This window comes from Erythrolamprus reginae, chromosome 2, assembly GCF_031021105.1.
Source record: "Erythrolamprus reginae isolate rEryReg1 chromosome 2, rEryReg1.hap1, whole genome shotgun sequence".
NCBI lineage: Eukaryota > Metazoa > Chordata > Lepidosauria > Squamata > Dipsadidae > Erythrolamprus > Erythrolamprus reginae.
Genome location: NC_091951.1, coordinates 16,861,440 through 16,878,756, shown reverse-complemented (window position 1 = coordinate 16,878,756; position 17,317 = coordinate 16,861,440). Strand labels below are relative to the sequence as shown.

Sequence of the window (17,317 nt, the reverse complement as noted above, 5' to 3'; positions counted from 1 at the left end):
AGAACAATCTACCAATGGAACAGGTGGGGAAGATTGTGTTAGCTCCAATACTTGACACTTTCAAAGGGAGATTTGATTGCCATTTGTCTGAAATAATGTAGGGACTCCCACTTGAGCGGAGTGTGTGTTTTGGATTATTTATTTATTTATTTAATTATTTAATTAATTCAAATTCTATACTGCCCAATCCTGAAGGACTCAGGGCGGTTTACAACAACTGTGTAAATACAAAACAATAAAAAGGAAGTCAAATTTAAAGTCTAAAAAATTATAAAACCCTAATTAAAAACCCCCCATACATTAACCCATCGCAACAACATGCATACTAAATATTCATACAATTTGGCCATCATGATTGTTAATTCATGCCCCCCCCCCCGTCCCAAAGTGATATCAGTCTTCAAACTGTGACCCGTCTCATTTAGGACAGCTCTAAAAGGTAGGAATATTTATTTATTTATTTAATTTGACTTCTATGATGCCCAATCCTGGGATTATATTGTTGAAGGACAGCAATATAAATTACAAAAAACAGTAAAAAGAAGTCAAAAAATGCAATCTAAACTCTAACACCCTAATTAAAACTCATAACAGAATGACTCAACAGCATGCATACATACCATTCATATACTTGGCCAAGCTAGTTGTTGATTCAGGGCCCCCAGGCCTGCCGGCATAGCCAGGTCATTGTGCCTTATGGAAAGCCACCAGGGTTGGAGCAGTACGGACATTGGGAGGGGGTTGATTCCATAGAGTCGGGGGCAGCAACAGAGAAGGCTCTCCCCCATGGCACTGCCAACCTGCATCGACAGGACATGGAGGAGGCCAACTCTGTGTGCTCTTATTGGTCTCTGGGAGATATGCGGTAAGAGATGGTCCCGTAAATAGTGTGATATTAGATGACCTACAAGGTTCCTTCCAATTTAAATAATAATCTAATCTTAACATAAATGAAGTACCTGCCAAGTACTCAAAGTTTCAGAGTTTCTATAAAGGGTTATAAAGCACTGTGAAGCGGTATACAGTGGTACCTCATCTTATAAATGCCTCTTCTAATGAACTTTTCAAGATACGAACCCGGTGTTTAAGATTTTTTTGCCTCTTCTTCCGAACTATTTTCACCTTACGAACCCAAGCAGCTGCTGCTGGGATGAAGGGGTTTCTTTCCCCCCCCTTTTTTGAAGAAAGAAAAGGGAGGGGCTGCTTGGAGGAGTAAAGATTTTGCATGCTTGCAAAAGCACTGAAACGGTGTCTTTTTAAGAAAAAAAAGGGAGGGGCAGATTGGAGGAGTAAAGATTTTGCATGCTTGCAAAAGCACTGAAACGGTGTCTTTTTAAGAAAGAAAAGGGAGGGGCAGCTTGGAGGAGTAAAGATTTTGCATGCTTGCAAAGGCACTGAAACTGTCTTTTGAGGAGACTTCCGGTCTGGAGGAGACCGCAGCGGGATCTCTTTGGCAGCGCTCTGCCCTGAGATCCCTTCTACCCCCTCCGAAGGTCGCTATCGCGATCGGATCGGGCTCGGATGGCCCGATCCCAGAACAGGGGGCTCCCCTCTGCCCGAGGAGCCGTCGCTGAGACTCCGGAGGCAGCGGTTCGCCCCGCAGCTTCGGAGACGGGAGAACCGATCTTCCTTGCTTAGGAGGATCGGCCAGTGCTTTCTCCCCTCACCCAGTGGGAAGCAAGAAAAAGCTCAAGAAGTGAAAGTATCATAACTAATCTGACCGAAAAAGAATACACCAGAGAAAGGACCTAAGGTAAAAAAACCCTCTTTTTGTTTCATGTTTAAAACCAGAAGACTTGATCGCTGTGAAAGTTCTAAGTGAAAGTTTTTTCCTTTTCAATAAGGCAAAGGTGAAAGTTTTTTCCTTTTTTGGATTCATCCGCAAATAACAGCCGGATCTAATTTTTTCACTTTCATTTTTTCCATCTTGAACTTGAACTTTGGAACTTAAAAATATTTTTTTTTACTTTATGGATTAATAAAATAATTCAAATTTGATATGACTATTTAGAAAATTTAAATTGCTAAAGGAAATTTGTAATGATGATTAGAATTTGTTTTTGATAGATCGCTAAAAATATAGTGTTCCGGGCTTAAATTCTGACAGCGGAGGAACACAGTCTTGCTGCCTTTTTTCTCATCTTGTTGTCTTTTTTCACAATAATGAAATAACCTAATAATTAGAAAATAAATGGAAAATAGAAGGAACTGAAACACTAGCTATTCAACCTTTCCTTTGGACTATTTACTCCTGGATTAACCTATTTGGATTACTTGCTGAGTGTCTTTGGATTATTTGCTGATTGCTTTTGGATTATTTGCTGAGAACTTTTTAACATCTGCCTTGCTGTACGAATTTTAACCTGACTCCATCTTGGGATTTGCTTCTCTGCTTCTGTCTTGAACTTGGAAAATAAACTGACTTTATTTTAAGCACAAGAAAACTACTAATTTGACTTTCCCTTTGAACTTGAAATTGGAATTAAACATAACTTTATCCTTTGATACTTGGATTTACATCCCTTACTCTTCAGCACAACTACTGGACCTATAAGAAGAACATAAGTATATAATACTGATATTGTGTTTTTTGAATAATTATTCTTTTTTTTTCCTGATCTCTCTTTGATTCTTCTCTTTCTCTTTTCTTCTGTGCACTGCTATTTTTAAAAGAAACCTGATTTGAAGCATATGCATTGTTAATAAACCTTGGTTCCCTGCTCTATTTTAACTAGCTGAATTAAAATATCACCTCCTTTTTTCCTCTCTCCCCTAGAACAATTCTCTCCACTCCTTTTACTAATTTTCTCTTCTCTCCCCTCTCCCTCTCCTTTTCTTTTTCCATAATTTTCCTTTTCTATGCTCTCTTTTATTTTTTATGATTAGCTAATATTTTTCCTTTCTTTTACTTATCTTGCCCTCCTACTAGACTACTTATTTTTAACTCTTATTTTTCTCTTTTAAAAAAAAAGTTTTACACCTGCTCCTTTTGGCATTGCATATTTAAAGTTTTAAAAATAACAATATACTTTGAATTTTGTTGGTAATTGAATTGGTATATATAGTCATATTTCAAGGGAAATTGTTAACAAAATAGATTGAACAGATTTGGAATTTATAGGAATTCTTTTCCTTTTACTACATACAAATTGAAACTAACTTAAACTAATTTAAATTTTAAACAGTGGATTCAAATTTGACAATGTAAAATACCTCAACCTTTGTTAAAACGGTTAAAAAACAAACTACAGCAACAATTCCCTCTCCACAAGGGTCACCGCATCCTTCCCCGTCGCATCAGGTGTTAACTATGACTACCAAGGACAAAGACAAAGATAAAACAATGCAGTCTAATTTTGCAACACTACAAGAAACCTTAAATACTTTGAAGGACTTTATGTTCAAATCTCAAGAAGACGCTACCCAACAAAGAGAGGCCATAAAAGAGGATCACAACACAACAAAGAGAAGCTATAAAAGCAGACCTGGCAGAATTTAAAATGGAGATGGCTCAATTGAAAGTTGATATGGGAGAGATGAAAGACCAGATAAAGGAGATCCAACAAACACTACAAGAAAGTGATGACCGAGTTAAAAAAGTTGAAGAGAAATCTGATAAAAATGAAAAAAGAATGGACTACCTTGAAGGGAGAGCTGATGCAAGATACAGAAGATATGATGAATCAATCACTCAGTTGGAGATGCAACGTGCTTCGTATGGACTACGATTTCAGAATATAAAAGAGGAAAAAGATGAAGATTTAAAAATGACTATGGCCGAAACTATTGGAGGAATACTCCAACAGGATCCCACAGCACTACTGAAAGAAATCGATGAAGTTTACAGAACTTCGAATAGTTACATTCATCGCCACAACCTCCCAAGAGAGATACACATCAAATTCACAAGAAAAACTTTGCGAGATGACATACTCCATTGGTCAAGAAACGCCAAACTCCAACATCAAGGAGTTGAAATAAAAATATTAAAACAAGTTCCAAGAAGCATCAGAGAAAGCAGAAGAGATTACCACTTTCTAACTAGAATTTTGATCAAAGAAAATATAACTTACCATTGGCTTATTCCACAAGGTCTTTCTCTGACATGGCGCTCTAAAAGATACAAATTGGAAAATGTAGAACAAGCTATGTACTTTTTTGAAAATAGTGGCATCAGCCGCTTGGACTATACAAATAAGCAACAAGTGGTTGAACAACAACCAGTTCAACAACAACCAGGGGAAAAATTAGCAACTCAGCAAGAAGAAGATCTGGGGGCTACTGCTCAGGTAATAGAGCAGGACCAAGGTGCCAGAAGAGTTCAACCTCAGCGAGAAACCAAAAAACCTACTAAATGACAATAAGTAAAGATCTAAAAATCTTTTCTGTAAACGTCAATGGACTTAATGAACCAAGGAAAAGGAATTTTTTTTTTCTAAAATTAGAAACCAAAATGCTGAAATTGTAATATTACAAGAAGTGCATATTAAAAAAAATAACCAAAAATTACTGTTGAATCCCAAAATTGGAAAAATGTATGCTGCATTAGCAGATAAAAAAAAAAGAGGTGTAGTGATGTATGTTGAGAATTCTATAAATTCCAAACAAATATTTAAGGATAATGAGGGTAGAATATTGATTGTACAAGTTGATATTGAACCTAGACCTCTAGCTGTTGTTTCTATCTATGCTCCTAATGAAGATCAAATGACATTTTATAAAAATTTACATCAAATAATAATAGACCTAGCTATTGAAAATGTACTAATAATAGGTGATTTTAATGCTATCGCGAACAGACAATTAGACCATTCAGGGGGGGGGGGGAGGTAACAATAAAAGGAAAAAAAGCAAAAAAACAAGAAGGAGTTTGCTACCTAGTACTTTTCAAAAAATGAAAGCGGAACTATTGTTAAATGATATTTGGAGGGAAAGACACCCCCATAAGAGACAATATACCTTCTACTCTAACCCCCATAAAATTTGGACAAGAATAGATATGGTATGGGCACCAAAAATGGTTGCAGAACAAATAAGAGAGGTAGAGATAGACGTTAATACATGGGCCGATCACAATCCAATAGTGGTTTCTATGAGAATGAATAACAAACAGAACAACTGGCGGATGAATAGAAACATATTAAATGACAAGAAATATAAGGATTGGATCGAAAAGGAACTAAAAATATTTTTTGAAATCAACAAAACTTCAGATACCACTCCACAGAACTTATGGGATACAGTTAAAGCTTACATAAGAGGATTAACAATATCCTACATAGCAAAATATAACAAGGAAAACAAATTAAAGTATGTACAATTAATAAATGAATTAAAACAATTAGAATTTTTATCGCAGCAACATATCAAGAACAGAGACTTAAAAACAGAAATAAATGTAATTAAACATAAAATTAGAATCATAGAACAGAACCAAATAACTGAAAAAATTAAAAGAGCAAAGCAACACTATTTTGAACACGCAAATAAACCAGGCAGATGGCTAGCATATAAACTTAGAAAAAAGAGCCAATCAAAATTAATTAAAAAACTAGAAGACAAAGATGGTACAATAAAATATGATACAGAAGGAAAGGCAGACATTGTGTATAATTTTTATAAAGATCTATATGCTAAAGACAATGTTAGCGAACATGAAGTCTTTAACTATTTACAAGCTTCAAAATTACCACAAATAACAGAAGACTAACAGGCCACCATGGATGGACCAATAACAATGGAAGAACTCCTAACAACAATTAAAAAACAGAAAAGCAATAAGGCCACTGGCCCAGACGCCATACCGGCAGAATGGTACAAGATAGAAAATGAAACAATAAGAAACCACATGTTAGAAACTTTCAATCTATGTAGACTTGAGGGTAAAATTCCCAAATCTTGGTCAGAATCACTGACAACTTTAATACACAAACAGGGCACAGACCCAGAAAAAATTAAAAACTATAGGCCCATATCATTATTAAATGTAGATTACAAGATATTTATTGCCATTTATGCAGACAGACTCAAAAGAGTTATAAATGGAATAATACACCAAGACCAAAATGGGTTTCTACCAGGGAGACAAATTAAAAATAATCTTAGAACAGTAATAAACACACTAGAGTATTATGAACAATATCCAGGCAAGACAGCATCTTTAATGTTTCTAGACGCTCAAAAGGCCTTTGATAACGTCAATTGGATATTCATAAAAATGCAATTAAATAAAATGAGATTTGGCCCAAAATTTGTTAACTTAATAGATACTATATATTCAAAACAAACAACCAACATAATATTGAACAATAATCAATTACCAACACTTGATATAAATAAGGGAGTTCGTCAAGGTTGTCCTATATCACCATTGCTATTTATTATGATTCTTGAAACTCTATTAATTAAAATAAGAGCGGATCCTAAAATAAAAGGTTTAACTGTAGGAGATGAAACTTATAAAGTCCAAGCCTTCGCAGATGACTTAACGTTCATAATTGAAGAACCGATAACAACAGTCCCTACTTTACTGCAAGCTATTGAACAATATGGAAAGGTAGCAGGTTTAAAGATAAACAAAAGCAAAACACATTTTTTAACTAAAAATATGAACAAAACACAAGAAATCAAATTAGAAAGCATTTCTGGAATAAAGACTGTAAAAAAAGTAAAATACCTAGGAATAAATCTAATAGCGAAAACAATAACATTAAAAAATGATAATTATACAAAATTACTAACAGAAATTAAAAAAGATTTAGTAATGTGGAATAACCTGAAAATATCATTTTTAGGAAGAGTTGCAACAATTAAGATGAATATTTTACCCAAGGTTTTATTTCTCTTCCAGGTAATTCCAATAAATCCAGGGGGAATTTTTTTAAAAACTTTGACAAACCTAGTTAAAAAATTTATATGGCAAGGGGAAAAAGCAAGGATAAAAATAAATTGTCTAGAAGATATCAAAGAAAGAGGAGGATTTGGCCTTCCAAATTGGAAATTATATTACCAGGCTGCCGCATTAACATGGGTTAGAGATTGGATAACTTTAGAGAACAAAAGAATATTAAACTTAGAAGGACATGATCTCATGCAAGGAAGGACAGCTGACGGGAGGAGAGAGCGTGCACCGAGAGGAAAGGAGAGAGGGGAGAAAGAGGGGCGACGTCTGAAATTGCCCTCCCCCCACTGCATAGACCCGAGACGCCAAGGAGCTGTATGGTGGGAGCACCCGGCGCCGGAGGGACTATGGAGGAATGAACTAGTGGGAGGAAGGAGAGGAAAGAAAGAGGAAAGAAAGAGGAAGGAGGAAAGAGGAACTGAGACTGAGGCTGTGCCTGAAGCTCGCCCTACTGAGCCCACATGGAGTTTCTATTAAGACCTCATAAGACTGCAGAGGGTCTGGAGACCTGGAAGCATTGTAAGAGCAGAGGAGAGGAAGTGACTGAGAACCCAGAGAAAGACCTGAGAGTGCCAGCCAGTGGCAGTGGCTGGCACCAAAAACTTAACAACAATATGCCAAGATTTCTCCCTCAACAACATTTTTCCCCTGATCAATTCTTTTCCCCCCCAGAACTCACCTTTAAGAACTGGTGTCAGTATTGCTGGCTTGATGGATAGTTGATTTTTAATTATTCCTATATTTTTAGCACTTTAGAACTTTGCACTTTACCAACTTTAATTAATAGCTAAGCTCTGATTTTATATTATTAACTATTAATCTATGAACTTTTTATCCCTATTTTATATTGTGATATATATTATTAGTATTTTAATTATTACTAATTTAATTCATTTTAATATCACTAGGGGGTTTTGTAATTAATGGATGATTGGGGTAAATATGGGACGAATGATTGGTATGAATGCAATGGTTGGGGCGGGTGGGATTATGGTATGAATGTGATAAATGGAAGCAGTATGAATGATAGACTTTGCCCACCTGACGCCGGAGAGGCGGGAGGGGAGGGGGCACTAATCTCTGGGGAGACAGAGGGTCAGAATATTCCTGTGTTGCTGGGGAGAGGCAGATATGGCGGGGGCCGCGGAGTTAGCCGTTCCAGGGGAACGAGGGACCGTTGCTTAATAACGATCCCTTGTTCTGGCTCCGTGAGCCCAATCTTGGGTACTGGTGATGAGTGTAACTCTGGCCCTGGGCTCAGGTTGCTGCTGCTTAATGCCAGGTCGGTGGTAAATAAAGCTCTCCTCATCCGGGATCTGATCCTGGATGAGGAGGCCGACCTGGCATGTATTACTGAAACCTGGCTGGGCCCAGAGGGAGGTGTTCCTCTCTCTGAAATCTGCCCAGCTGGGTTTCAGATATGGCATCAACCTCGACCCCAGGGAAGGGGGGGAGGAGTGGCTATTATAGCCAGGGAGAGCCTTTGCCTACGTGGACTCATTGCTCCGGAAATTGCGGGTTGCGAGTCACTCTTGATGAAGTTGGACTTAGGGGTTCAGGTGGGCTTATTTCTCACGTACCTGCCTCCCAGCTGCGTGTCAAAAGCCCTGCCTGTGCTACTCAAGGAGGTAGCCGGGTTGGCGGTGGAGTTCCCAAGACTTATTGTCTTGGGGGACTTCAACCTGCCGTCACTCGGCGAAACCTCTGGGCTGGCACAGGAGTTCATGGCCACCATGACAGCCATGGACCTGACTCAAGTAGTACAGGGTCCGACTCATGAAGGGGGGCACGCACCCGACATGGTATTCCTTTCCGAGCAATTGAGTAATGGTCTGAGACTAAGGGGCTTAGAAGCAGTGCCTTTGTCATGGTCAGACCATTTTCTACTACGGCTTGACTTCCTGGCTCCAATCCTTCCCCGCAGGGAGGCGGAACCAATTAAGATGTTCCGCCCCAGACGCCTGATGGACCCAGAGGGCTTTCAGACGGCGCTTGGGGTTATTCCAGAGGCACTTGTCCACAGTTCGGCAGAGTCTCTTGCGAAAGCCTGGAACGAGGCTGCAGCAGAGGCTCTTGACCGGATTGCGCCTTTGCGACCTCTCCGTGGCGCTGGACCCCGTAGAGCTCCATGGTTCAACGAGGAGCTCCGGGAGTTGAAACGCCAGAAGAGACGTCTAGAGAAGCGATGGAGGAAGAGTAGGTCTGAATCTGATCGAACACTTGTAAGAGCTTTTATTAAGACTTACAAAGTGGCGCTCAAGGCGGCAAGATGCGCGTACCATGCCGCCTTGATTGCATCAGCGGAATCCCGCCCGGCCGCTCTGTTTAGGGTGACCCGCTCCCTTCTTAATCAGGGGGGAGTTGGGGAGCCCTTGCAGAGTAGTGCCGAGGACTTTAACACGTTTTTCGCTGATAAAGTCGCTCGGATTCGGGCCGACCTCGACTCCAATTGTAAAACAGAGTCGACTGACAACGAGTCAGTCGAGGTGACTGGGGCACGTACTTGTCCACCTGTCTGGGAAGAGTTTGATCTGGTGACACCTGATGAAGTGGACAAGGCCATTGGAGCTGTGAGTTCCGCCACCTGTTTACTGGATCCGTGTCCCTCCTGGTTGGTTTCGGCCAGCAGGGAGGTGACACGGAGCTGGGCCCAGGAGATTACCAACGCTTCCTTGGGGAGGGGAGTTTTTCCATCACTCTATAAAGAAGCGCTTGTGCGCCCCCTCCTCAAGAAGCCCTCCCTGGACCCAGCCGTACTTAACAACTATCGTCCAGTCTCCAACCTTCCCTTTATGGGGAAGGTTGTCGAGAAGGTGGTGGCACTCCAGCTCCAGCGGTCCTTGGAAGAAGCCGATTATCTAGGTCCCCAGCAGTCGGGTTTCAGGGCCGGTTACAGCACGGAAACCGCTTTGGTCGCGTTGATGGATGATCTCTGGCGGGCCCGGGACAGGGGTTTATCCTCTGTCCTGGTGCTCCTTGACCTCTCAGCGGCTTTCGATACCATCGACCATGGTATCCTTCTGCACCGGCTGGAGGGGTTGGGAGTGGGAGGCACTGTCCTTCAGTGGTTCTCCTCCTACCTCTCTGGCCGGTCGCAGTCGGTGTTAGTGGGGGGCCAGAGGTCGACTCCTAGGTTTCTCCCTTGTGGGGTGCCTCAGGGGTCGGTCCTCTCCCCCCTGCTATTCAACATCTACATGAAACCGCTGGGCGAGATCATCCAAGGACATGGGGTGAGGTATCATCAATATGCGGATGATACCCAGCTTTACATCTCCACCCCATGCCCAGTCAACGAAGCGGTGGAAGTGATGTGCCGGTGCCTGGAGGCTGTTGGGGCCTGGATGGGTGTCAACAGACTCAGGCTCAACCCGGATAAGACGGAGTGGCTGTGGGTTCTGCCTCCCAAGGACAATCCCATCTGTCCGTCCATCACCCTGGGGGGGGAATTATTGACCCCCTCAGAGAGGGTCCGCAACTTGGGCGTCCTCCTCGATCCACAGCTCACATTAGAACAACATCTTTCAGCTGTGGCGAGGGGGGCGTTTGCCCAGGTTCGCCTGGTGCACCAGTTGCGGCCCTATCTGGACCGGGACTCATTGCTCACAGTCACTCATGCCCTCATCACCTCGAGGTTCGACTACTGTAATGCTCTCTACATGGGGCTACCTTTGAAAAGTGTTCGGAAACTTCAGATCGTGCAAAATGCAGCTGCGAGAGCAGTCATGGGCCTACCTAGGTATGCCCATGTTTCACCATCACTCCGCAGTCTGCATTGGTTGCTGATCAATTTCCGGTCACAATTCAAAGTGTTGGTTATGACCTTTAAAGCCCTTCATGGCATCGGACCAGAATATCTCCGAGACCGCCTCCTGCCGCACGAATCCCAGCGACTGATTAGGTCCCACAGAGTGGGCCTTCTCCGGGTCCCGTCAACTAAACAATGTCGGTTGGCGGGCCCCAGGGGAAGAGCCTTCTCTGTGGCGGCCCCGGCCCTCTGGAACCAACTCCCCCCGGAGATTAGAACTGCCCCTACTCTTCCTGCCTTCCGTAAACTCCTTAAAACCCACCTTTGCCGTCAGGCATGGGGGAACTGAAACATCTCCCCCTGGGCACGTTTAATTTATGCATGGTATGTCTGTGTGTGTGACTGTTAGCATATGGGGTTTTTTAAATATTTAAATATTTTAAATTTGTCTGATTGCTTATGATTTGTTTTTACATGTTGTGAGCCGCCCCGAGTCTTCGGAGAGGGGCGGCATACAAATCTAAGTAATAAATAAATAAATAAAATGGCACGCATTTGTATGGTACGACAAGGAAAAAAATCACTCATATTTTAAAAGGTACACATTAAGGAAATATCTACTAGAAGTCTGGAAAGACATAAAGAAAAATCACTTCTTAAATATCCCAGAATGGCTAGCCCCCCTAGAAGCAATAACGCATCCAAAGTCCATAAAAGACAAGAAAATATCTTATAGATATAAAGAACTACTAAACGACCAGATGAAGCTAAAATCTAGGATTAAATTACAAGAAGAAGGGATAATAATAGACTGGTGGCACTATGCCCAGATTCGATCTAGATACCAGAAGGATAAAACTCTTTATATTTTTAATAAAAGTAAGAATCTGTTAAGCAATCTAATTACTACTAATCCAATAAAAATGATAGGGAAAATATATAAATTCCTCATTGCTCATAAAAATATAGAGTTGACTTTAAAAGATACTATGATAAGATGGTGCAGAAATATTGGCAAGGAAATAGACATAGACACATGGGAGAAAGTTTGGATTAATAACTGGAAAATGACCAAATCAGTCTCATTAAAAGAAAACCAAATCAAAATGTTCTACAGATAGCATCTCCCACCAAATAGGATAGCAAAAATGTTTCCCAAAACATCCCCATTATGCTGGAAATGTAAGAAGGATATAGGAACCTATTACCATCAATGGTGGACATGTGGTAAAGCTAAAATATACTGGAAGATGATCGAGAAAATATTAAAAGAAATAGTAAAGCAAGATATAGACAATACCCCGGAATTTTACTTATTAGGAGTTACCAATCAGACTTACAAGAAAGAAATTCTTTATTTAATTATACACATATTAACTGCGGCTAGAATAATATATGTGCAAAATTGGAAGGGGGAGGAAATCCCCAAGGAAGAAGAAGTTATAGTTAAAATATTAGATTGCGCTGAAATGGACATGATGACAAGACGATTAAATGATCAAGAAGATACTAAATTTTATGAAACATGGAACAATGTTTATAAATGGATAGATAAGAAAAAATAAGATATACACATTTATTTTTAGTTAATTTTTTTTGTATTTGTTTTTACCTAGGTGATCACAATATTAATATTAATTTAAATGTATTTTTTGATGACTATGATATAGTAGTTTATGTATAAGTAACATATTAAGAATTTTGGTCTATATACGTATAGTAGTTGAAATTAGTTTACATGTTTTGTTTGATGAATATGATATATTAGTATAGTAGTTAAGATTACATTAAAGGTATTTTTTGATGACTATGCTATATTAGTTTACGTATAAGCAACATATTAAGAATTTTACCTAATATTTACATTGTACTTAAGATTTGTAAAACCTTAACCCAAAATTACTAGACCTTTTAACATTTAACATATATTCAATTATGTATTCTTTTTCTGTACTTGAATGTATACTTTCAAAAGAAGCGGGGGAAATACACCCCCACTTTATGTTTAATGTTTGTATGTGTGTCTGTTTATTTTATGAAAATTAATAAAAAAATTGAAAAAAAAAAAGAAACTGTCTTTTGAAAAAAGAAAAGGGAGGGGCGCCCCCTTGCCTTTCTTCCTTCCCACTCACCCTTTAGCCTACCCTTGCTTCTTCCACCCGCCACCTTTAGCTGCTCCTCCCTGCCCTCTGTTCGCCTCCCTTCTAAAGTTTGGGATTTTCCTGAAGGATTTGCACGCATTATTTGCTTTTAAATTGATTCCTATGGGAAACATTGTTTCATCTTACGAACTTTTCACCTTACGAACCTCCTCCTGGAACCAATTAAGTTCGTATGATGAGGTACCACTGTATAAGTGCTATTGCTATATATTTATTTTATTTTATTTAGTCAGAATAGATTTTTTTTTCAGAATTGCTGTCCAGTTTTCTAATCACAAAATGAATTCTTGGCTGCAGGGGAGATGCATTTGACATAAATGAAATACCTGCCAAGCCTTCAGTCTCGGAGTTTCTAAACTCTCAATACCTCCCATCTTTCTCCTCTTTGATTTGGTCAACAAGGCTGTATGTAAGGCTTGCGCCACAGCCCAGATGGTGTTGTAAATGATATAACTGTCTAGAGAAAGGATCTGGTCCTTCACCTCTTGCGGACGAGCCTGCAATTTTTCTCGCTGTCTGCATCGTCTCCAGACTATCACAGAAAAAGCATCCTTGGTTTGTGAGCACATAAAGGACTTTTTTTCAAAGCGTCTCATGTAAGAATGGAACAGATTATACTGATGATAATCCAGTGCTTGCTTTCCCTTCAGAACAAAGGAAATAATGCTGTGAAAGAAAAATTGTGATACTCCAAGCCTTAACAATGGAAAGGTTAAGTCTGAGAGCGTTGTTGCCATCAGGATTTTTCCTGCAGGAGGGCCTTTTGTGGTGCGATGAAGGAAATTTAGAATATATGGTCCTGCATTGATTGAAGTGATCTCTGTAGCGTAAAGAAAGACATTGGCTTTTCTCCATTTGAAAAATGGACGGTGATTGACAAAAAGATCTGCAACAGTCGCTGAAAAGGTCTGTGAGATAACTGGAGCGATGCTGTTCCTTATCAGCATGGAGGTCAAGACAGTCAGGAACTTCTCCCCCTTCTCCGTGTCGATGGCTATCAGGCCAACCAAACTCCACTTAAAATGGAGAAGCAGCTTGACCATCCCTGAGTACTGGAATCCCTCTGCAGGGAGCATCGGGTAGAAGAAAGGAAGCTGAGTTTGATCCGCCAGAACCTGGGAAACAAAATTGTAGCCAATCTGAAAAGGAATAAATAATGTTATTTTGTCACCTTAGATTACTAGAGTTCGAAGAGAGACCTTGTAGGTCATGTAGTCCAACCCACACTCAAGGACGAGTCCCTATACCATTTCAGACAAATGGCAGTCCAATCTCGTCTTGAAAGTCTTAAGTGTTGGAGCTCACACAATCTCTGCAGACAAACTGATCACTCTCACTGTCGAAAGTTCCACCTTATTTCCAAGTTGAATCTCTCCTTGGTCAGTTTCCATCCATTATTCCTTGTCTGGCATTCTCCTCTGTGTGGCAGCCCCTCCAGTATTGGAACACTGTTATCATGTCACCCCTGGTACCTTTTTTCAGCAGACTGGCCATGCCCAGTTCCTGCAACTGTTCTTCGTATGTTTTAGTTTTCAGTCCCCTAATCATTCTGCTTGCTCTCATCTGCACTTTCTGCAGCATTTCAATGTCCTTTTTTGTAGCTGGATGTCATATTCTAGGTGTGGTTTAACTAAGGCTTTATAGATTGGTATTAGTACCTTCCTAGTCCTAGACTGTATCCCTCTATTAATGTAATTTATGATTGCATTGGTTTTTTTGGCTGTCACTGCACACTGCTGGCTCATGTTTACTGGTTGTCTAATAAGACTCCAAGATCCCTCTCACAGTCACTGCTATTTGTTCTGTCGAGCTCTCTGATAGAATCCTCCCACAAATGCACAGAGACAATTTGAGACACACACACATTTGAAAATTCAAAACAATGTTCTTTATAATGAAAATTCACTTAAACCAAGCCCCCTTTTGGTATAGCAAAGAGCACTTGTCTCCAAACAAACTGGTAATTTGTACAAGTCCCTTATCAGTTCTGTGATACTTAGCTTGCAGCTGTGAGGCAATTCAGTCCTTCCTTTTTCACAAAGTGAAACACACTTTGCTCTGGTTTAGTTTCACAACGGGGAAAAATCAGCACACAAAAAGTCAGTAAAGCAGTCACGAAACATGATCAGATAATCCTCCACAATGGCCAAACCCACAGGCTGCTCTTTATAGCAGCCTCACTAATTACCACAGCCCCACCCAACCACAGGTGGCCTCATTTTCTTTGATAATAATCTCTCAGTTGTTGTTGCCTATACATCGCTCTCCGCATGCGTGGCTGTATCATTAACTATTGTTCTGAATCCAAGGAGGAGCTAGATATTTGATCTCCTTCTGAGCTGTCTGCCACACTCTCCTCCTCCCTGTCATTCATGTCTTCTTGGTCAGAGGAGCCTTCATCATCATATTCCACCGGAGGCAAAACAGGCCTGCAGCATGTGGATGTCTCCCCCACATCCACAGTCCTTGGGGCAGGAGCTGGGCCAGAGCTAACCACAACAGCTATTGAGTGCTATTTTATAGTAGACCCAAGAAGACTAACTTGCAAGATACCAATTCTGTCCCAATGAAGGTTTAGTTCCACTCCTTGGAGTGAAGACTCCTCTACTCACCCTTGCTTCATGCTCTGCTTCTTTACCTTTTATCATGGAGATAATTTTTTTTATCCCAGGAGAAGAAAATATCCCCAATTTTGGACTGGGAGCATGAAGAGAGTGAATATGTTTGCTTTACTCCATCCTTCAGTGAAAGCTGCATGATTAAAATTTATCTTCCCAGAAAAGACTCACCTGTGGGATTTTGTAGGTGCCCAACATAGATGATATCTGGATGGAGAAACCAGTTTCAGTCCCCTCAATAACAGCCACTATGTTTTTTTGTCTCCCACACCTGTAGTTGGGAACACTGGCCTCTCCGTCTGAAAGCAGATCCTGCAAAGTATCTGAAGTCTGTCCTGCATTGCCATGATTATCATAGATAGTGTAACCCAGGGTGATATTGGGCAAGAGACAGGAATCCTGGTTGATATCTTGGATGGCCAGAATAAAGGATAACATTTTGGAATGTTCCAATGATATGGCCCTGTGAGAATAACATATGCTAATCAAGGATAACATTTTATTCAATCTATTTTTATCAAATACTTCTTCCTTAGCCCAGGAATTATTCTAAAATGGATTAGAGCAAGACAATATATATATATGTAACTTTAAAGCGATTAAAAACAGTTAACAAAATCAATCTGATTATATTTCAAACCACTAAGCAAGTATTTGGAGAGGGGCGGCATACAAATCCAAATAATAAATAAATAAATAAATAAATAAATTTGACGGCGGAGTAGTTTTTCAGAACTTAATGACATGTTTGGACAGATTATTTTCTATATCTTTCTTTTTTTATTCTGTCAGTTATCTTTGATACTGTAATGAAATACTGAGATTCATTCAATTTGCATTTGATTTTAAGTTACTCCATGCAATTTAGATCCAAAGAAATCTATTTATTATTAGCTTTGGCTTATTCTTAGTCCTGTTGTTCATAATAAGAGGAGGTCGGCTCGTCTGTGGCTTCGCGGAGTGCTCCTGGCCTTGCTAGTGGGGTATCTCCATGTGTAGAGCCTGCAGGCACTCCGCTAGCCTCCTCGGAACCACACCCCACAACACTGGAATGCCGCCGGGGGATCAGTAAGTATAAGTCTATGTTTATATTGTCCGGTACGTGTCGAATTTGTTGGTTTTGCCGTCGTGTTGAGCTCCTTGTAGGAAGTGAAGTAGTATAGTCCCGGTTAATGTCCAAAGTTTGTTCTTCCCGGAGGGTGGCCGATTCCAGGTGCCTCCTTAAATGATCAATGTATCTTTTCCAAGTCCGGCTGTCCTCTAGAAGGATGGAATATGTCTTTGGAGAGGTTTTCTGTACAATATTCCCTTTAAGCCAGTTCATACCCCCATCAAAATTTTTAGCACACACAACCTGTCCCACAGACAACGACCTTTTGGGTGATACATGCATATTTTTCTTATTGTCACAATATGATGGGTGTAGCCTATCAAGGGGAGATCTCAGCTTTCCACCCATTAAAAATTCAGCTGGACTTTTGTTGGTTATTGAACTAGGGGTGATATGCTGTGTGAGCAATATTTATTTATTTTATTTATTTATTTATTGTTAGAGTTGAAAGGGACCGTGCAGGTCATCAAGTCCAACCCCCTGCCTGAGCAGGCATCTTAAAGCACCCCAGCCAAGTGGCAGTCCAATCTCCTCTTGAAAGTGTCAAGAGTTGGGGAGTTCACAACCTCCGCAGGCAGGTTGTTCCACTGGTTGATCGCTCTGACCATCAGGAAGTTCTTCCTTACTTCTAGGTTGAATCTCTCCTTGGTCAGCTTTCAGCCGTTGTTCCTTGTCCGGCCCTCTGGTGCTCTGGAGAATAGAGTGGCCCCCTCCTCTCTGTGGCAACCCCTCATATACCTGTATACAGCTATCATGTCCCCTCTGGCCCTCCTTTTCTTT

The 17,317-nt window shown here is 40.5% G+C and overlaps 1 protein-coding gene across 1 annotated transcript in view; it reads right to left on the bottom strand.

Annotated features, from left to right (window-relative positions):
• LOC139163198 (vomeronasal type-2 receptor 26-like) overlaps nt 1-17,317 on the bottom strand; it is a 51,268-nt gene that overhangs the window by 18,651 nt on the left and 15,300 nt on the right. Inside the window, exons 2-3 of the mRNA XM_070744159.1 lie at nt 15,598-15,836; nt 13,729-13,947 (exon numbers count right to left, since the gene is read on the bottom strand). Coding sequence (XP_070600260.1) covers nt 13,729-13,947; nt 15,598-15,836 — 458 coding nt within the window. The remainder of the gene's footprint in view (nt 1-13,728; nt 13,948-15,597; nt 15,837-17,317) is intronic.